The sequence below is a fragment of the Anabrus simplex genome, chromosome 3 (assembly GCF_040414725.1).
Source record: "Anabrus simplex isolate iqAnaSimp1 chromosome 3, ASM4041472v1, whole genome shotgun sequence".
NCBI classification, from domain to species: domain Eukaryota; kingdom Metazoa; phylum Arthropoda; class Insecta; order Orthoptera; family Tettigoniidae; genus Anabrus; species Anabrus simplex.
Window position 1 is genome coordinate 29,858,125 of NC_090267.1, and position 23,241 is coordinate 29,881,365.

Genomic DNA, 23,241 nt, shown 5'->3' on the forward strand with positions numbered 1-23,241 from the left:
AAAAAGACCTGCACCTGGCGAGCCGAACATGTCCTCGGACACTCCCGGCACTAAAAGCCATACGCCATTTCATTTCATTATTATTTGTGTCTTTATTAAGTGGCGAAGTTAGGGCTCTTGGCCCTCTCTTACACTTAACCACACACACAGATTTCTCCTAGTAGTTTAATATTAATTATTTTACTATCAAATTCATTTACAAAAATATCTAAAAACATTATTTAACGGCCATTTACGTGAAATTTAGGGTTAAATGAACCGTACTCTCTACATATTACTCAACAGTAAGAAGTATATTCTCTTCCAACATAACATATAGTCAGACTTGGAATGTAACTGTGTAAAAGTAACGATTATTTCTTCAGTCATTTTTACGCGTAATTTGATTCTGAAAATAATATTGTAATCTTCACATTCTAGTAATCGTTATACAACTCATCGAGAACTTGGCAACTTTGGAGCCGCAGAACTCGCAAGGTTATAATTCTAGGTTAAGAAGCGCACTTTCACCTACTCGCAGGTTGTCGTCGTTAGTGGTTCAGATTTAGATAATCGTGTACTACGTGGTCGAGATTCTGGTGGTGGTGATGATTATTGTTTTAACCAGGTAACTATCCTCTATTAACACTGAGGTCCGAAACTTCTGAAAAATGAAGGGTCGAAAAGAAAAGGAAGGGTCACGATTGGCGTGAAATTGAAAGACTCCCTAGGCCATGGAGACCTAACACCATCGAGGTCGAGAATGAACAAGAGTTGACCGAGGACACTGACACAAGGAAGTGGGGGCAATGCCAGACACAGCTACCGGAACCGTGGTCGCCAACACACGCTCCCAAATTGAGAGGCCTTGGCCTCCCTTAACGATAGGCAGGGTATAGCATGGATGTTATACTACCCCCAGCCACACGGGTTACGTGGTCGAGAACTGAGCTGATCTAAACACGTCACGATAAAGGTGTTAAGGCATTCCCCTGTCTGAATAAACATTTTGAATTACTTATCCAGGTAGTAATGTAAACTCGTCGTTGTAGTGTATTCCCAGAGTATGAGTTCTCTTATAGTCGTGTATCCCTCTGAATTTCTGTACTTACCTGCAACATCACGAAGCGTGGCTGATTCACTACAGCTGATGAAGTGTGGAAAGAATGCTACCATCATCAAACCACCATTCACCGCCTGCAACAAACACAGAGGTCCATGTAACAACTAGTAAACATGCAATTGTAATTGCTAATGGACTACATACTGAAAGAACTTGAAAGTCTTTAATATGCATAATAACAAAGACTGGTTCTGAATACTTTAATACGTACCCTCAAATAAGCTCACCGGAAAAGAAAATTAGTTACTCTTTAGAAATCATTACAAGGATATTTTAATACCATGTAACTCCGCCTCTCGACTTGGTAACCACATGGATTCGGTTAGGAAGTGAGGCCACAAGGTTTTGCAGGTACGTCACATCCAGGTTATACCAGTCGCTGAATATCTGATCACGAAACTCAAACCAAATTGCGGGGATGCTGATGTCCCACTATACCAACATGTCCACAGATTTTCAATGGGGGTTTAAATCAGGTGATTGTGCAGGCCAAACGAGATGTAATAGGGGATGGAAGTGTCTATAAAACCAGGCACACGTGTGTCTAGCCCGATGAACTTTGCTGTTGTCATCTCGAAATTTGGAGTATTAACATGCACACCATGCAGGTGTTGGCTGAAAGGCAGTTTCGTGATCGTCGCAAGGTATATGTTAATGGTCACCTCAGTGAGTGGACCCAATCCATGATACAAAACACACCCCCAAATTGTCACAGACCCACCTCCGGCTGGAACCTGGCCTTGCAACATCCAAGAAGAAATGCTCTATTTGGCATTTGGTCCACTCGACAACATGCGTAATTGAAATAGAGGCAAAAACGTGATTCATCAGACCAGATCACGTTCCGCCAGTCACCTACTGTCCACGTTCGATGATTTGTAGCCCATTCAAGACCCGCAACTTTACATAGCTGCGTGAGGAATGGCCTCTTGTGAGATTGCCGGATCCAAATGTCCTTTGCATGCTGTTCCAGTCGCAATGATCTCTCGCTGATAGGTTGGGATGTACTATCATTCACTGACTGCAAAAATTCCTATCGGGCTTGGAATAAATTTTCATTCACAAGCCGCGAAATGTGTCTCCGGTATCTCTCAGACAGGATCTTGCTTCGACCACACTTCGGACGTGATGTTTCGTGACCATCACGGCTTGTAGGCACGTTGAATAGTTAAACACCAAGAAATCCAGCAACTATACGCAGCGTATGGCCACGGAAAGGACCGAACATGATGGCCCCTTTTTGTCACTGTATCCCATACATCTACGAGCGTTGACGTATACCGTCCGCTTGACATCATTCTCTTACTAGTCACTCACGTAGGGGCAGTGCGCGTGTGGTTGAGCTGTGCCATCTGACCACGCTTAATGATCCATCCATCTTTGCGTGCGCACTAGGGTGGCTCATTTTTTGCCCGGTGACTTTAATACACCCACTTAAAGAGAATTGGACATCCAAAGAAAATGGTCCACTTGGGATATAATTTGGTGCACGTGATGAGTGTATACCGGAATGGAGTTGAAATGAGGTGTCACGTCCATAATGGACAACAGTTTATGTTACATTCACCATCATGATTATAGCGAGGCGGGTACAACTTTTCCAAATTTAGAACTTAAATGAGGAAATCATCACGCAACCGACCTATAACGTTTCAGTGACATTCGCACTGGATGTGTGGCCGCTTCACCAACAGGGGAATTGTGAGAGCACTCGCACCAATAAATACACAGGCGACGATGGGAGCACCCCGAGTGGAGGTGAGCAGTGTGTACCATTTTATCCACTTACCAACCCTCCTGCCATTCTTCAATTTCTGGCAGTACCGGGAATCGAATCCGCACCCCGAGGACGCCAGCTAATAGTGCAAACCGTTACGCTACGGAGGTACCTGTCGAACCACGGTAAAGCAACTCTGACCGTGGTCGTCTCATGGATTACTGACCGTTCATTGTCTACACGGAACCACGGGGAAATATATCTACACATTGACCGAAAGAGGGAATAACCGAACACATGTTTTAAGTGCGATACTCAAAATATTCACACAAAATTCTCTTCCTTCTAAGTACCTGCAAATAGCTTTATTCCGTAAGCAGTATCTAGACAGAAAATACTGCATAACATCGCATTAAACTTACTTGTAATCCTGTGGAAGCAGATGCCACACCCGACGGTGGCCGGATCAAAATTGGCAAGGAGGACTCAAGGCAGGTGTTTACATTCTATTGGTTACTATTAATCCAAAACATTGTAAATTCAGTGGCCATAGAAAACGAGAATTTCAACATACCAAATGAAGAATATCGATTCTGAGTTTTCTATGGAACCTCAAGATGCTATAAATATCGACTTTTGTTTAAGTGACCAATAACCCACAAAAAGCATGTATGTTGTAAAGTTCATATTTCTCTTAGCAAGAAACATCGTGAATTGCACTAACGATGTTTTATTGATAATGCTTTAATACAAAACCTGGTAAATTCATAATTTACGCATGAAGTTAGTTACAACAAATTATGGGCTGCCTTGAAAACAGAAGGTAGATAATTACGATTATTTTGCACCTGCTTTGTACAAAATTCAAACTAATACAGCTGGGCTCCTATTCACAATAGAAAAATGAAATTTTTAACACATACTTCGAGAATAATTTTAACTGTTGCTATAATTTGTAAAAATTCTAAGGCAATTAGTTCTCAGCCACTATTAGTGTTACAATTATGATATCTTCTATGCGAATTCCTGAAAACATGCTTAAAGTGGTGAACAAAATTTTGTATTATTTTAATTGAAAATATTTCGATTATTTAAATTAGTATTGGCAATTTAATGTTTATGCGAAGTAAATTAGACAACATTGAAAACATATTTTTCTAAATAAAAGATAATTTTAGAGTAATTTTTGTTTAGTAGATCACATGTCTTGTAATATATCCAATCTACGTGTACATTCGTAATTTTTATGAGAAAATAGTACCTAAAGAGAAGCAGGCATGATATGAACTTAATTTTTGTATTTTCAAAAAATCCATTGCTTATGAACTAATTGCATTATGGTTCTTAAAATATATAATAACAGTTAAGAACATTGAACTTGTATGTGATGAAAATTTCATTAGTCTATTTTGAATAGGAGTCCACCAGTATTAGTTAGAATTTTGCTTAAAGCAGGCTACGTAATGATGGCAGTTACCTACCTTCTGTCCCGGAGTCACTTATAGAGCTCCCTTCTGAATCGAAGTAAAGCATGTACCGATCCCAGGGAGTACTACATCCGCCCTTGTCCGTTCGATACAACATTGTAATCTATGGAACACTGTCAACAAGTGCAGCATGTGTGCAGTTTAACATCATGTCTGCCAATTGTTTAAAATGCTTTACATTTTTGGCAGTTCGTTCTGTGTATTAATTTAAAAGATGATATTTGCCTACTTTGTAAAATTTCACTAGCTTTCTAGATGTTCTATAAATAACAGTTATATTTAAGGAACAAGCCATAATGAAGAGAAATACAAATTAACTCTTTGCAGATCATGAGCGTCCCTCGTAAAGTGAATTCAGCACTAGTAGGAAGCAGTGATTGGCCAATTCCCCATCCCATATAACTCTCAGAGATTTGCTTCGCACTCATTCCTGTTGAACTAAAACCTATTAATTATTTGTTTAAAATAATCTTAAATTAATGCCTCCATTTCAATGAAGAGTTTTTAAAACAGTTGTGGTTGTGATTCTTGAATAAAATGTTAAATGGAATGCAGAATAACTTCTAATTCGTCCACAGATCTGTTATGAAACTGACTTACTTTAGTTTTCATATTGGAACTTAATTTCCATCTACAGAATCGAACTGAAAATAGAACGCACCGTTGAGAAATGGAGAATTTGTTTCGGTAGTTTTGTATGACAGAACTTACCAATAACTTGAGCACATGATCAGGCACGTTTCGGGAGCTGTTGCAGAGCGCGTGCGCAGACGAGTGTGAGAAGATCACAGGAGCACGGCTGATGCGTAGAGTGTCCAACATGGTGGGAACAGAGACGTGAGAGAGGTCCACGATCATACCGAGCCGGTTCATCTCACGGACCACAAGCTGAAACATCGCAGATTAAACCATCATTCACAAAATTATCAACACTACAGCAACAGTTTGACTCCGCTTTAAAGTTCCTGAAGTATGTCTACATGTACGTTAAACATAAAATTGTTCATATTATTACTACTATTATGCAAGATGTTGCACTCAATAAAATACTGATTTCTAAATAACATTTTGACAAAAGCGCAACGTCGCGGGATTTTGTGAATAAACACACAAAACTAATCCTAAGATTTATTAGTTACTGCTAATGGCTTACACATTACACAGATACACACTGCACCACAAATTTTGACATAAATGACAGGGGTCATCCGAAAATTTGTGTAACGTAACGCGACGAATTGTGTGGCGGAATTTTAAACATAGCAACCATGTAGGCAGTGATATAAGGTATGGATGGTCAGACAATGTTACCTAGAAACCGTACAGGCTGTATCTTATGGCTGTTACTATTTAAATTTAGCAGCCTTTGATAGATGGGCATAACCGGGAGACATAAGTTATTTATGATCACTTGATTTCCGCAAACGGAAAAGTGGTTTATTTTTCTACATTGTATACATTAGTTTGAACGTTCTGTGCTCTCAGTGCTCAATCACAACAGTAGTTCACTCTTTCACTTACAAACTAAAATACGTAACCACGTTACACAGTATTACACTACTGACACTATTCTCGCAGTAAGCTATCACCAGCCATTTAGTTCACAGCTAACGCACAAAGCAGTCTCACACTTCGTTCACTGTCGCTTGCCGAACTCTGTCACGTTACACCAGAGACACACCCACACGTGTTCACTCACAGCAGCTGGACACGGAGGACTGGATACTTCAACGACAGACCGAAACAGAACGATAGACTCAGTTCCACGGACACAGAATCACTCAACTCCAACTGACCAAGTGAAGTGTGACCTCAGAGCAGCACACTAGCACGCAGAACTGAACCTGAGACAGAAGTGAACCGAACTGGGCAGCTGAAGCTCGTCCGGCCTTCCTTAAATAGGTATACAGGTGCGCGCCTGCGTCGAACCTCTCCGTTTACTGCACAGCGAGCGGGCGGGGCCACGCTAACTAGCTCCTGCCAATGCGTTACAGTTATATGGTGGATACGATCACAATACTACATAATCTCAAGAGTAGAAACAGCATCCTCCGGAAACTATCTAGAACAACATGAGATTGAAGCCCTACAACCCTTCGCTGCTCCACTCTTGGACATGTGTCCTGTTCAGCCGAGTACCGTGCAAAAGTTTGATTAAAAAGGCTTTATGCGAAGCAGATTGATACGCAGCTAATAACTCTATGCATTTAATCAAAGGAACTATAGAGCACCCCGATAAAAGTGGCTATCCTAAGACACATCCCTCCATCACATCTTCGCAGAAGCAGTGCTCCCGTTCGTAAATATCGTAAGATGCTTGGTAACCGACAAATGACCCTTCATGAAGATCACAATGACATACGTAGTGATAAAATACGTTCAAGAGAGCACCCATTAAACATGGTGAAGACCTCATGGACAGCAATTTACACCTAAACACACAATGGTCTCGTGAATAACAAATGTTCCTATTTTTAGTATTCCACGAGTTGCTACACATCACAGAATATGTTCCTGGTTTTGGTGCTCTTCGAAGTTTCTGTCAGGAACTTAATGATTGAAGGACTAACTACTGAGTATGTGGGACCTCATATTGAAATGGAAGGAAGTATCGTCACCGCGGTGAATGTTGGGCTGAAAGAGAAACTTTTCAATACATCATCCACGACAGATTCTTACTATATGACTGAGGAGATCCGACAGGCATCAAATTATTTTAGGCTCGAAATCTACAAAATAATATGAGTGTAACATACGTCATTTTGTCTTCCTCTGTTTCCCTCACCTCTACGACCGAGTCCGATATTCTCCTAGCCGAGATATCTTCCCACATTCGCCTCACCTGACCCTACCACTCACAGCTTCACCCATCGACTTCATTCTTAGCTTAGCCTCTATCACCAAGCTGCGAGTGTACTCTTGATATTATTGCATCAGCTATCACTCTCGTCACACTCGTGCCCGTACCTCCAGTTTATGAATGAGACTTAATCAGGCTACCCAGCTGCCGCTGGCATACAGTCGAGTCGGCCTGAGAGGCATAGCAGACTGACATAGAGGTAGTTACATTCCTACTGGACCAAGTGCTGATTGGCTGTTGATCGTCTGATGTTACAGCGTGGGAGATTTGAAATCTGGGCGCGAGTTGGGTGTGACGCTACTTGGTGGGCGATTTCGAAAGTAGGGCGTCTGTGTAAGTGTGAAATCTTATCCTTACAGGCATGGATTCGACTCCACACTTAACTTTACAAGAGTACCAACCTTACAAACTCAGTTCGTTGCCTACAAGTGTGCAATCTTATCCTTACAGGCATGGATTCGACTCTAGGCTTAACCTCAGAGGGCTGCTAACCCTATTAACTAGAGGCTTATTATTATTATTATTATTATTATTATTATTATTATTATTATTATTATTATTATTATTATTATTATTATTATTAATTTCATGCATGACGTTTCCTACCAAGTATAGAGTAACGTTTTGTTTCATACTCTCTCATTAACGAACAGTTCTTTTAAGTAGTTGTTGATTTATTATGAGATTTGTAACATAAAGATCATCAGCACCGTATAGTTGTATGTAGAATTTGCTTTATAACCCATGTTCCTGTAGTAACGGTAGTAGTGTGTTAAAATGTGCCAGTATGAGGGAGGCGGTGAAACCATCCTTTAACTTTAAAATACTATCTCTCAAACTGGTGGTCGTAATAAACTGTTTTTTAGGTTAAAAGGTATCCGAAGTTATATAAGGGGCAACCAAACGTTTCCATTCGATTGCCGTGATGTCGGGATGTCAATCAGACAAAATCTCCGTAGGCATTGAGACACTCACCCCACCGCCGCTCCAGGTTGCGGTCAAACGCCGTGTCCTGTTGTGTGAGGAAATCCGTAACCGCCTGCTGCACATCCTCGTCCGAGAGGAAGCGTCGACTCTTCAAGGCCTTCTTGAGGGGAGCGAAGGCGTAATAATAGCATGGGGGAGAGATCAGGACTATGGATCTTTTCCACCGCCCGCTTGTTGTTGCCTGTATTGGATGAGGCTGGCCTCCGAGGTCGACCGGCGTCTTGTGTAGAAAAGAAACCCACGCGGAAGTTGGTGCGCCATTCGACAACTCGTTTTCGACAGGCATGCTGCCCTTACACAGTCTTCATTCTCCGGTGTATGTCCACCTGTGTTTGCCCTTCGGCACCCAAAAACAGACTAACAGCACTTTGGTCCAGTTTGGACGCATTTGATAATAATGTTGCTATAGTTCACGTCGCCGCGTCAACGCACACGCATCGGCACGACGCGATTGCCACACTATTCCCTTTGCCTACATGTCTGTGCTTATATACCGACATAGGAGTCGCGCTACGTTGCATGTCCGGAAACTTTTTGATCTCGCCTTATACTTTAACAGTTCATATATATCATCTCGCTCCTATTCCTTGTTTTCTACGTTAGAAAATATTCTCGGATCATACTTCAAATTTTGTTGTAGGTGAAAGCATCCCTTTACTAAAAATTGATTGTCTCCTAAACCGGAGGCCGTAGAAAACTATTTTTTGCTTAATTAACATTAATTCTGTAAGTGTCCATGTATATCAACTGTTTGTTTTAAAATTAGGGTAAAATTAACATCCATGTTAAAAAAAGCATGGGCTATAATTTTAATTACTTTTAGAGTAAAATCTACGTTGAGGGTGCAAACAACCCTTAACTTAAAAATGTACTTAGTACGGGTCCTAATATTCTTATGAAAATACACATATCACAACTCCGCAAGAACAGTGATACAACTGAAAATTGAACGTTTACGAGAAAACAACTTAAACATTTATAACAGCAAATCAAAACAAGGACAATATTTTGTCAGAATCTATTCGAACCGAGGTATTATCTTCTCAACCAGATGATGTACACAAGAATAAATGTGAGATGTATGAACCTACAATTCCATATTACGCTGAGAAATATCATCTGGTCTCCATAGGGGTATTAGGATTGATGATAGGAGGAAGAGGCACCATAACTCATGTATTTCACCAATTTTGTTAGTATCATTTCGATAACCAATTTATTAAGGACATTTGGTTAGCAGCCCTCAAAGGCTGGTTAACAATAAGAAGAAATTTATACTCTTAGCTATATATTTGCCCCATAAGGAGTTCATCGTGAATTTGAAAGTCATTGATTGATATTAATAGGTAGGCTATAATGTTGTATACGGATAGAAAGCTTTGAAATATGGTGCTGGAGGAAAATGTTAAGGATTCCTTGGAGAACTCTTCGCACGAACACATCAATCCTGAACCAACTTCAGAAAAAAGTTCGTCTATCGTGTAAGGTCTCTCAGCGGATTGTACGCTACTTTGGACATATAATGCGCCGGGATGGTAGTCTTCAAAAGATGATTGTTGAGGGCAAAGTCCAGGGAACCAGACAACGGGGACGACTACCAACGCGATGGATTGATATGGTGAACGGCCCCCTACAGAGCTCTCTCAGAGCAACCACATTGAAAGCTTTAGATAGGGAAGAATGGCGGAGTATGGTTCATCGGCTAGAGGGCTGAATATTATGACAGTCACGACGCCTCAGTCATGAGGCAAAACGAAGAAGAAGAAGAAGAAGAAGAATATGTACCAATCATTTATAGACATAATTTATACGAACGTTATAGTTTTCAATCAAATGTTTATGTAAACTCTTTCGTTTTGGCAACCTCCAAATGGGGGAACGAGAAATAAGTGCATTACTCTCTCTCTCTATCTCTCATGATAGAATTTAACGCATCATATTTTCACAGATTTTTAATGAAATAAATCACAGCTAAGGTGTGTCAATATTCATGTCTGACGATGTTCAGTATGCGTGAGTGGTATAAGGACATTCCTGATTTTTTTGCCAGAAAGAAAGGATTTACACTTATGCCAGTTTTCTAGATCGAAAGAGTGATTATAGTTGCATACGGACCTGTCATAACTAAATAATGACATTTTTCGATGTGTGCCACTATTCTTGCAACGGTGCAACATGCTTATCAGACACTTGCTTGATTCTTGTAGCTTATATTAATGCTTTCTGCTTTCCTTGACGGATAAAGCTTATCTCACGCAGCAAACTAGACTTAGATAAAAGATGGTGATTTATCATTGACGTATGTGCTTGCGTAGCGTTCTGTTTCAGGAGAGACAACTCTTGAATGAAATATTTAGATCACACGAACATGGCGGCCACTTTGAATATTCCCACGGTGAGCTGCCATATATATTAAGTATTTCTTGAAAAAGAACTATGGTGTTTCTCAACTCAAACCTCAAGCGGTTTTTAAGAAGTGTGCATCTGCGGAATGGGTGTCTCTTCAACGTTGCACTTCATAGTGCTTGTAACAGTACTTGGTCAGTCATTGGACACATCATCTGCATCACTTGGGATCGTGGGATTGGCTGTTAATATTGATCAGCTCCACAGCAAATCAGAAGCCTTCGATCCTTCTTTGCGGTACGTCTACGCCTGTCTTGAGGAAGAAGTCCCCGAAGTGGTAATTGTCCTTCAAGCTGGACTATCACCAATATCTTCTGTCTTTATTGACCGTTTGTTGGTTGATATCCATCGAGAACTTACCGTAGCCGTTAGTATTCGAGAAGCAAGGAATAAAGCACTTCCAGGAAGAGGAAGAAACTATCTCATCTTGTGCAGCTTCCCTTGGGTGGTTCTACAGTTTCTGATCTCGTTCCCGTCGTTGAGGAATTCATACATTGCAGCTTTTCTGTTGACGGAAGAAATTAAAGGCAGTGATTACGAGGAAAGCATTACGTTGTACTCCACCGAATATAGACCATTTTTCAATATACTTTGGTTCAATTCGAGGCACCTCAACACCATTGTCGTAATAAAAAAATTGAATGTGTTTAAAACTACAATAATATTAATATATAATCCGTTTGTTTTTGATGATTCTATGTGGAAAGGGGAAGTTAAACATGTAGGAACATCTGGAAGCAAAGCGTTACATTTTATCTTAACTGAAAGATCTCGACAAATGAATGGGTATCCCCTGCGTATCTCGCATCATTACCAAGGTTTGAACTGCTTAAAGCGAGTTAAACCGAAATTAATTGGGGAGTTTTATGCCACGGAGAGAGATATTTTATTGAAAAACGTCATATTTAAGTACTTTAATGCAACAGAGAGGTTGATTACACGTGACCCATCAGTCGTTTCCAAATACATCGCAAAGTATGGTAAATACAATTGCTTCTTGTCTATCTTAGACATGGATTTAGGTTATTCAGATTTGTCTGTCAATACATGTCCTATGGTTAGTGAAACGATACCTTACCACGATTTCTCGTCCACTGTTGTATATTACTACACTTCAGTATTCATTGTCCCGAAAGCAGATTTCTATTCTTCATTCTCAATCATATTCCGTTGCTTTCATTGGGACTGTTGGCTATGGATTGTCGTCACCTACATTTCCTGTTCATTAATTTGGTATCTATTACGTAAGAGAACAAGAGATGACTCTAAGTACAATATTTCACAAAGTTTTAAAGAACTACTTCAACTTCATTTAGGGGTTTCATGGTCTCAAATGAATTCATATAATTCAATTTTCCAACGTGTTTTCCTGTCGATGCAACTATTGTGCATGAGTGTTGTAATAATTAGTGCATTTCAAGGTCATCTCTTCCACCTTATGATGCACCCTACACGATATCCCGATATAGACACTTTGGAAGAACTGAATCAGTCTGGAATCCCTATAGAAACAATTCAATCTGAAGTGAAAAAGATTCTTAATGAAACAAGAATTCCTATTGAGGTGAGTCTACATGATAAAATCGTAGTAAGAAATGATACCATTGATTATTTATTCGATGAAATAACCAAAGGGGCCAAGAAAGCCGCACTTTTATCCAAACCCACATATGAATTGTACGCAAAATCACATGCCAGATATTTTTCAAACATCCACACTGTATCCATACAAAGCAAAATTAAGTACTTTGCATATCCTATTTTGATAGGTTCTCCTTTTGGCCGTAAGTTCAACCAAATCATTACTAACCTAGAAGAAACTGGTCTCTTGAATTTCTGGAAAGAAGCTAATTTAGAAGGGGAAGCAAAATGTGCTAGAATTCGTGAAAATATCACGAATGAAGGAATGAGTACCGGTACGGTAAGAGAGATTACTTCTGCTGATTTAAAGTTTAGTTTCTTCAGTCTGCTGGTAGGATTATTCCTAAGTACAGCGATTTTATTGGGTGAAATAAGTTCTAGGTTATATTTGGTATGCAATGATTGACTTTGCTAAAGCGGATATCTCATACATAATGAAGGATAACGTTTGCGGTTTCTTTAGATTTTAGAGAAGAGTTACAAATGCAATATTTAGAGTTTTGGCTGGATTCGACAAAGTATACGAATGTTTGATTAAGTTCGGAAATCTGTGTATTGAGTTCAGACATTTTGAAGGAGGAGATGAGTCTGTCAGTTCTAAAACTCAGCATGACGAAAAAATGAATTAAGAAAAATGGAGAAACTGTTATCAGTGTTATTATCAGGATTAAGCATATGAGAATGTGTATTATGATTAAGGCAATTGTTATGATTGAGAAAACAACAATGTAGGGTTTCACAAGAGAAAGTTTGTTGGGCATGTTGAGTTTTGGAACAAATAGCAGTGGACAGAATGTGGTTTGGAATGGATTCTGAGGGAAGTTGTAGACTTAATACAACTAATCTTTCTTATTTTTACGTTAAGTTCAAGGTAGCTCTTATTAGACGACAATGCTGTATTTTACTGTGGGAAAATTTTCATCTTCTATAATTTCAGCATTAAGAGTAAGTTGTCGTTTTGGAGAACACTTTCAAATAGGCTCGCTATCAATCATTGGCCCATCTTACTTCTCCTGTAGTTCTTTCTGCTCTGGAAGTTCAGTTATCTATAATTTGACAGTTCTATGTAGAAGCTGATATCTGGAGTAGACCCCCTTCATTACCATAATGCTTTTTGAGTAGATTTAGTACGTCATTGACTTTTGTAACTTTAGGTAAACCTCCAAGCTTTATTGCTTCAATAACATTTGGTTATTGTTCTTGCCTCTAGTACAAAAAACTTTCGCTCGCCCAAGTTTGTGAAATATGTTGCTTCGCCTTGAATGGTTACTGTGGTTTTGTTCGTTTGTATGATGAAAGGACAGTTAGCAGGTGGTTTTAAAACTTCACCGACTGCTTTCTTCCAGTCAAAAGAATGATCGTGAAAAATCACAGTTCCATTTTTCGGAAAAAGTCTCTAAAAACCACTGGCTTTAGAATTATTTCCTGTCATCAGATTTCTTTTTAATGCGACCACGTACTCTGTCTGGTGGTAAAAAAGGAAGTCCTGGTAAGGGAAAAACTACAAGTAGTGTTTTTATGTATTTGGAGCGTCACTATTCAACCACTTATTAACACACCCATCATAATTTAATTCTTGTTTTGCTCCCCGCGACCATCGGCAAAAACGTGAATGGTGTGCACAGTCGCAGGGAAGATCGCGTTATTTAACCTGTGATGAATACAAGAAGCTATTTCTTTGGAGCACTTAAATCCGTCACTTTCTTCCCAGCAATAAACAAATGTATTTTCTTTTGGTTGCGTTGTCGTAGATGTCCTTTCGCATATTGTAATATTCTACGAGCAAAGCTGGCAACTATTGTAGGAAGCTTGGTCGAGAAGCTTAGACAGTCAAAGGAGTAAGTAATTTCAGCCTATCCTGTGTTCGCAAGAGTTTGCACGTAGTTTGTGATAACAAAGTACAGCTAGCAACTTATCTTTCTCTGCTACATTCCTATCAGTTTTTTCTCTCTTAATACATTCTTCTAACTCAAAGCACTTTTGGGTAACCTACTAGGTTATATAGTTCAAAACAACTGGATATTTTAAAGAAAATGTCATTGTGATTGAAAATTCGGAGGCAGAGTGTCCCTAACTCTCAATCTTCAAGCTCTCAGACTTTTCAGAGGATGGTTGCCTAGTTGTACTTCCTCTTAAAACAATAATCACCACCACCATCTCAGACTTTTCAGTCATATATCAATACTCTTGTTTCCGTTATGTTCTTGAACATCATACAACAGATAACATATTGCTGAGTAAGTTCCCCAGTGACGATCTGGAAGGTAGAAAGGTAGGTTTAGCTGTAACCTTCAACTGAGTAGGGCTAATTATTAAGTAAGTTACGTCCAGATACTTGAAAGCGAAGAAAATTAAGGTTCAAAGATATGGGACTGCTTAGTTCTTTTAATCAAAATATCCATCTAAGGACTTTGCTTCTTTGTTCTGGTATATTTGATAAATATGTGAATGCTGACAAATACTCCGGGGTTTCAAGGGAGAATTTTGAAATATAACAGATACCAGAAGGTTTTCTGCCTGTACAAAAGGTTGTTCGGGATCTCTGGGGACGATGATAGAAGGGTAATTAGCTGATGGAAAGCCAAGTTTCCACCAAGGACCATGTTTTAAATCGAAAGTCAGCATTTGTAGTTATAGCCTGAAAACGTAATTTCCATTGCAGCGGACGATTTCGCAGAGCTAGCATGTCCATGTTATCCCAGTCCTCCTGACAGGCTTTCCAGAGGCCACTGATAGTGCGTGGACGTCTATTCCCTAAGGTCATTCTTAGGGGTCCAAATGCACAGTAGTCCATGAGTGAACCATCGGGTAGCTTCACCGGAATGTCAGTAAAAGGAATGGCACGGATTCCAGTTCCATCTCCATGCTGTCAAAGAACAAACGAGTTGAACGAGAGGTGTGGCTGGATGTTTTATCTTGATGTTCTCATACCAGATTTTTCGCCCTTCCCTACATTGCTGGGATATCTGTATTGTAAATGGGTGTTGAAACATCCTGCTTGAGAGTTCACCTTCACATTATTAGTGACACGGCGAATGATTAAATTGCCATTGTAGCAGTATCCAGCGATTATCCTGAAATCCTTTGGGAAACTTTTCTGCCATCCTTTATACAATGTTTCATTGATTATTTTCGTCTCTAGGGCGGTACTAAATAGAGGAGGGTTTGTTGCAATAAATAAGGTACACATAAGCGTCGTCTATTATCACCACATTTTTCCATCTGTACCCTGCGTTAGAGCGACGTTCCGAATTGAGACACTTGTGAACTCGGCGTTTATGCCTCTTTTCTAATTGCAGGTCCTTGTTGATTATGGTGTTAACTATCGAAACAGACATCCCCAAATTGTGTGCGGTAGTCCTTTGCAGGTCAGGGTTGTCACCTGAGCCAAGGGCCTTCACTTTCCTCACCACTTCTGGTGTACGGCGTTATTCATCACTTCCAGGTTTGACGGCCTCAATTAGATAACAGCGCCGCCAGTGGCCTCCAAACTTTTCACCAGAGATCCCGAACGACCTTCTGTACTGATGTCGGTATATGGTTAGGTTGTAAGGAAGGAAGGGTTTTCGAAGACTGTGATGTTTGCACCTCTTGAGTGCAATTTCATAAAGAGTTGAAATATACTTACCAAATAATTTCGTTATAGAATATGACCATGGAAAATTGACAGGTCACACTGAAAATGCTACTATGGCTACAAACCTAACTTGGTTCATGTCTAAAGGTATAATACATATGTATGCAAGTAGTTTCAATCGTGATTTACATCGACGTTCTGCTTTGCATAAAATCTGTGGTCTAAGTCTGAAGAGCTGTGATCTTCTCGAGGGTGATTTAAATGCTATTTATGAATGCGAGGTGAGATTTACTACGAAACATCAATTTCATAACCTGTAAGGTAATGGTAAATAATCTAATATTAATGGGAACGAGCAGTCCTCTTTAAAAGGTAACGATAAATTAAAAAATCTTACCTTTCTTAGCAATTTGTGAATAAATTTTGTTGTATTTTGCACATAATTTGGTAGTCGCAAAACACGACTCGTAATGTGTTATTAAAATATTATTCCTTTTCTATAAAATATATTAAAAATATATAAAAATCTAGAGTTTATAAAAATATATTAAAAATTAAATTATTTTTATTTTGGTTAGATTTTGGTAACCCCGGCAAGCTTGACGTGCGGTTAGGGGCGCGCGGCTGTGAGCTTGCATCCGGAAGATAGTGGGTTCGAATCCCATTGTCGGCAGCCCTGAAGATGGTTTTCCGATTTTTCACATATTCATACCAGGCAAATGCTGGAGCTGTACCTTAATTAAGGCCACGGACGCTTCCTTCCAACTCCCATGCCTTTTCTATGGCATCGTATTATATTAATAAACTATTTTAGAGAGAATCATATAGCTATTCCAAAAAATTCGAAACGAATAAAATAGATACACATGTATAAACAAAACTGAACAATAATATATATATAAAATTAAGCAATAAAATATACTAATCTTTCATTGTTTTCCTTCGAGGTTGTTTTTAATTTATCGAGGCGAAGTTTAAACTTATAATTTAAATCTATTTGTCTATCCTGTAATTCTTTCCCTAACCAATAATTAGAACGAAAGTAATCTTGTATGTTTTCGAATTTAAATATATATATTTCCTTTCCACGATATGTTTTAATACAAAATAGTTATAATAATTAAATCTAAGCCATCGTGGTCTTCGGGCCACACTAGAAATAACTTTCATCAGTGATGGAAGTGTGTCAAAGTCCTTAATGGCAACTTCGGCGGAGATGAAGACCATCCGTACGGTGTAGTTGGCAAATGAGGCACTCTATCTTTCTGCGAGTTAATGCAGAGAGGAACGTAGCGTTTGTTCTCCAGAGGAGCAGCTACAAAAGGCGTCTGTTCTCCAGGTCAGGAGCGGCCTAACTACCTGCTGGCAGCAGCTCTAAGATGCTTGGCGACAGGCTCCGTGACAAGCCGTCCGTAAAAACATACCGTCATATCTTTATGGAAATGTTGTCTAATGGAATCGGAACCACGGCTAGGGCGCCCCCGCTAAAAGCGACGCGTGTTGGCAGGGCCCAGCCAGCACGAAAAGTATGCAAGGGTTACCGTCGCACGGGCGGCGACGGCTAAACAAGCGAGCCCCCACAGTCTGTACAGCATTACTGAACGTTGGGACTATGTCTGGTCGAAGAAGTGAACTGGCCACAGCGCTTGAAAGAAGGCAAATAGACATCTGCGCGGTGCAGGAGACAAGATGGAGTGGAGAAAAGACACGTGACATTGGGTGTGGATACAAACTCATATACAACGGAACTCGAAGAACAACTAACGGCGTTGGCATTGTTATATCAGCAAAAATTGATGGTTCTGTCTCTGAGGTGCAACGCTACAATGATCGATTGATGAAAATCGTATATGTCGCGGATAGAAGGAAGGTCCATTTTTTCAGTGCTTAGGCTCCACAAACCGGCCTAGACGCGGAAACAAAAGATGCATTCTGGGAACTGCTTGACGAGAAGACCGCTGAAGTGCCACCAGAAGACTACCTTATCGTTGCCGGTGATCTAAATGGACACGTTGGACAGAGGAAAGAAGACCACACTGCCCATGGTGGACATGGATATGGAGAGAAGGACAGCGACGGCCAGCGAACTCATGATCTGATCATCACGAACACCTGGTTCAACCAATCACGTGCTACAGTGGCTCCAATGCAACTCAGATTGACTACATCCTTGTGAGACGACGGAATTTCAAACATGTTCTAGATACAAAAGTTATTCCTTACGAAACCGTCGAGATGCAACACCGACCTGTCATCTGTAAGCTACGGATGAAGCCGCCAAGAGCTGAATTCATACCCAGAAATGGACCTAAAAGAATCAAATGGTGGCGCTACAAGAAGAAGGAGGCCGACATTCTTACAAAAATTACAGTGCCACCAATCGCCACGGTTGAAGAGAGCTGGACTAAACTGAAAGACGCCGTTCATGAAGCCGCACGCTCAATTGTTGGAACAACTAAACCAGGACGACGTAGGATTGACAAATACACGTGGCTTTGGAATGACGATGTTAAAAATGCATTGCGGAAGAAGAAACAGCTGTACCATGAGTTTCTTTCAGATAAAACACCATCTCGTTGGGATGCCTACAAAACAGCCCGTAGTGAGGCGAAGAAGATCATTCCTGTAACAAAAGCAAACCGATATGCAGACCTATATGCAAAACTTGACACGCACGAAGGCGAGCGGCACATTTACCGGCTACTCAAATCGAGGCACCGCAAAACCAAAGACATCCAACATTTCTACGGCATCAACGACGAAAACGGTGACCTGCTGGTCGACTGGAAGAAAGCGCGAGAACGCTGGCGGAGCTATTTTGAGAAACTTTCAACCGAGGAATTTCCCCACCCACCAATCCCAACCCCCTCCGCTATTGAAGGCCCAGTGAAGGAAATTGACGTCACGGAAGTTCAGGCTGTTCTGAAGGAGATGAAACCAGGAAAAGCCACCGGCCCCGATGACCTTCCGGCAGAGTTCTGGTGCTCTGAACGGTGGGATGCGGCAATATGGCTAACACAGCTTTTCAATCAGATCATCAAAGAAGGTCAAATACCATCAGATTGGCGACGGAGCATTACCGTACCAATCTTCAAGAAGAAGGGAAGTCCTGCCGATTGTTCTAATTATCGCCCGATCAGACTTCTAAGCTACGCGATGAAGATCTTCGAACGTATTCTCGACAAAAGGATTCGCCAGATAGCCAAACTTACAACGAACCAAGCTGGATTCGTGAAAAACTGTGGCACAACGGATGCAATCCACGCTGCACGGCTGTTAGTTGAGAAACACCATGAAAAACATAAGCCTCTTCATCTCGCTTTTCTGGATCTTGAGAAGGCCTTTGATCGGGTGCCACATGACCTAATCTGGTTAGCGCTACGAGAACATAGCATTCCAGAGCACCTTGTTAAGTGGGTACAGATGCTCTACGTAGAACCAAGGAGTTATGTTCAAGCTGCCGCAGGAGCGTCCGATGATTTCAGCATCACTGTAGGAGTACATCAAGGCTCTGCCTTATCACCACTGCTGTTCATTCTTGTGCTGGACACTGTTACATCAGACCTGCACAAGCCAATACCATGGACACTTCTCTATGTTGATGATGTCATGTTGGCTGCTGAGAATAAGTCTGATCACCAGCGCCAAACAGAAGACTGGAACAACCGACTAGCGCAATACGGCCTGCGCCTCAACAAAAAGAAGACAGAGTACATGACATTAGATCCTCGAGAAGTTGGAACCATCCACGTTGATGGTGAAGATCTACCACGAGTAGAGAAATTTAAATATCTGGGCTCCACACTCTCTGTCGATGGCAGACTTACTGATGAGGTCAACACAAGGATACACGCAGCCTGGCTGAGGTGGCGAATGACAACGGGCGTCACCTGCGACCGTCGGATGAAGGACCTTCTGAAATCAAAGATCTACCGGACTGTTATCCGTCCCGTCGCTCTCTACGGCACCGAGTGTTGGCCTGCTACGAAGGAGGTAGAACGTCGACTAAGCGTCATGGAGACAAAGATGCTTAGGTGCACAGCTGGCATCACTAGACTGGATCTTATTTCAAACGACAATATTAGGAAACGCTTTGGCGTTGCACCGATCCAGAAGAAATTGCAGGAAAATCGTCTGCGCTGGTTTGGACATGTGTTGCGTGCCGAAAACAATACACTGGCAAAGTCAGTGTATACATTGGAAGTCGCTGGAAAGAGGCCCAAGGGACGACCAAGACAGCGATGGATCGATACAGTGCACAACGACCTGAAAGCTGTAAGACTACATCCTGACGTGGCCCGTGACTGAATTAAATGGAGACAACGAATCCATACAGCGGACCCTGCCACCAGGCGGGATAAACGCTAAAGAAGAAGAAAGTGTATATTACGTATGACAACCATTTCAGTTATTGCTTATAATTATAATAATAATATTAATAATAATAATAAGGTCCGCCTCTGTGGTGTAGTGGTGGTGTGGTGATTAGCTGCCACCCCCTGAGGCCCAGGTTCGATTCCCGGCTCTGCCCCGAAATTTGAAAAGTGGGACGAGGGCTGGAACGGGGTCCACTCAGCCTCGCGAGGTCAACTGAGTAGAGGTGGGTTTGATTCCCTCCTCAGCCATCCTAGAATAGGTTTTCCGTGGTTTCCCACTTCTCCTCCAGGCAAATGCCGGGATGTTACCTAACTTTAGGCCACGGGCGCTTCTTTCCCTCTTCCTTGTCTATCCCTTCCTCTCTTACCGTACCCCCCCCCCCGCAAGGCCCCTGTTCAGCATAGCAGGTGAGGCCGCCTGGGCGAGGCCCTGGTCACCCTCCCCAGTTGTATCATCTGACCCGATGTCTCACGCTCCAGGACACTGCCCTTGAGGCGGTAGAGGTGGGATCCCTCGCTGAGTCGGTGGGAGAAGCCAACACTGGGGGATAAGCAGATTAAGGAGAAATAATAATAATAATAATAATAATAATAATAATAATAATAATAATAATAATAATAATAATGCAACAAGACTTAACGTGGTCTTTGAACTATAATGAAAACCTACAACCTGTTTTCCAGTCAGTGAGCGGGTCAGGGATGGAATGAATGAAGCCCCCATCCTGCGGCGAGGATAGGAATTGTACCGGCTGCCGAGGTCTGTCGCACTCCTCGGGGGCAATGACGAATGACTGTCAGATGAAATGAAATGATGTTGGAGAGTGTTGCTAGAAGGAAGGATGACAGGGAAAACCGGAGTACTCGCAAAAAACAAATCTCACGTGGACTGAGCGGGATTTGAACCACGGAATCCAGCGGTGAGAGGCTAACGGGCTGCCGCCTGAGCCACGGACGTTTATAATAGTTTAATCTGTGCTCGAATTATGTTAGAAGATTCACCCCATATTAGATTTGTTTTCATCGTTCATGTGCAATTCATAATGATTTACCATCGATATCTGTTTATCAATTTCTTGATCACGACAAATAAAAACGTGAAATTAAATGTCTGTAGTCAGCAATGCCGATACTTTCAGACTTGACACGTTTAATTTTATTTCAACTACACCATTACGCTCGTCGTCTTCATTAACGGTATTGTACTTCACTCTACAATACTCTTAAAAAACCCAATGGGCAAATGAGCAGCAACATATATAATATATCATGTTATTTTCCGCGCCACGACACGCAAGCGGCCCCGCGATAAGAGTCAAGTCAGGAGATAGCTTGGAGTCGAGAGGCTTCATGCGAATCGAGACGGGTGTTCGGAGTCAATGGAGTCGACGTTCTCGATTCCAGGCTTCAGTCGCGCCCATCCCTAGTTCGAACCCCACTATCGGCAGCCCTGATGATGGTTTACCGTGGTTTTCCATTTTCACACCAACCTTAATTAAGTCCACGGCCACTTCCTTCCTATTCCTAGGCCTATACTGTCCCATCGTCACAATAAGACACATCTGTGTCGGTGCGACGTAAAACAAATTGTAAGAACAAATCTCTTTAAAATGTAAACCGTTCTCATCTTGGAAGAGAAGTGTGAAGCCAAAAACAAAATTAGTATGCCTAATTTAGATATTAAGTATTTTGACGGCAAAGTTGCCAGAAAATTTGAATTTTCTTGGTATACGCGATATTCGTGATTTGAGCTGAAGTGTCAAAATTTATTTGTTTAATATACACGTTTCCTGTGAGTTCGGCTTTCTCTGGAAGAAGTACGAACACTCTGAAGAGGATAAAAATATACCTGCGTAATACAATGAACAATGGAAAACTCAGTAGTCTTAGCACTATTTCTATTGACAAAAAGCTTGTAAAGGAATTCATGGGTGATCAACTATTGAAGGACGGTGTTAACAATTTTGCAACCAAGAAAACACGTTAGGAACTACTCTACAGGATACTTGAAGGTAAGATTTCCTGCCTATCCATTCATTAACCTATAGCTTCGCCACTGGGTTTAAATTTTTTTTCTTGTTGGAAAATTCCGTTCGTTTAATTATAAATTGTTGCCTCCAGTCTGGTATTTCATGCTCTTTAGCTAATTTAGAAGAAAATGTTTCGTTTAATCTTTTATCTGGACAAATTAAGAAATCTATTATATGGTTTCCTAGTTGTTTATTGCTGGTGGCTTTACGTCGCACCGACACAGATATGTCTTATGGCGACTATGGGATAGAAAAGGCCCACGAGTTTGAAAGGAAGCGGCCATGGCCTTAATTAAGGCACAGCCCCAGTATTTGCCTGGTATGAAATGGAAAACCACGGAAAAACATCCTCAGGGCTGCCGACAGTGGGGTTCGAACACACTACCTCCCTGATGCAAGCTCATAGCCGCGCGCCCCTAACCGCACGGCCAACTCACCCGGTAGTTGATTAACTCCAGGGCCCGTTAACTGGCCGATACCTTTATTGTAGATTTTACCTCTAGAATTACAATTTACCCAATTTTAGCAGTCTTTTCCAACGGAATTGTTATTGTTAACTATTATAATAAATTTTTCTTTATATTCTCCTTGTATTCCCTAAATTATAATTACTTGTTAAATATTTAATCATTCCTTCTTTGTTAAAAATACCAGCAAAATCTTGTGTTATATCTAAATCTAGTTAATAATAATGTTTTTAAGTTGTTCTAATATATTTGGTAATTATGTTAAAAGTGTATTTATTTTTACATCTGCCAGTTCTATTTTATATGGAAGAACAACTGGATTGTAGTTTTTATTTATATATAAGATCTATTATTTTAAAAAATCTATAGCACCTTTAAAGGTCTGTGTATTGGAATTTAATAAATATGGTATTTTTGCCTTACTCCATATCTTCATAAATTAAAATTACAGAAAATATTTCTTAGATAACTATTGTACCTTTCCAAGGCATCAGTATATGAACCAGTTACCATTGTTCATAAATATGACGTTAGAATGGAGCACCATCGGTGAGCCTCGAACTCAGCCCGGTTGTCGAAGCCTCACCCTCC

General features: G+C 40.8%; 1 protein-coding gene across 1 annotated transcript in view; it reads right to left on the bottom strand.

Annotated features, from left to right (window-relative positions):
* Positions 1-23,241, bottom strand: part of LOC136866973 (dipeptidase 1) — a 411,985-nt gene that overhangs the window by 33,267 nt on the left and 355,477 nt on the right. The window contains exons 6-7 of the mRNA XM_067144065.2: positions 5,018-5,194; positions 1,092-1,176 (exon numbers count right to left, since the gene is read on the bottom strand). Coding sequence (XP_067000166.1) covers positions 1,092-1,176; positions 5,018-5,194 — 262 coding nt within the window. The remainder of the gene's footprint in view (positions 1-1,091; positions 1,177-5,017; positions 5,195-23,241) is intronic.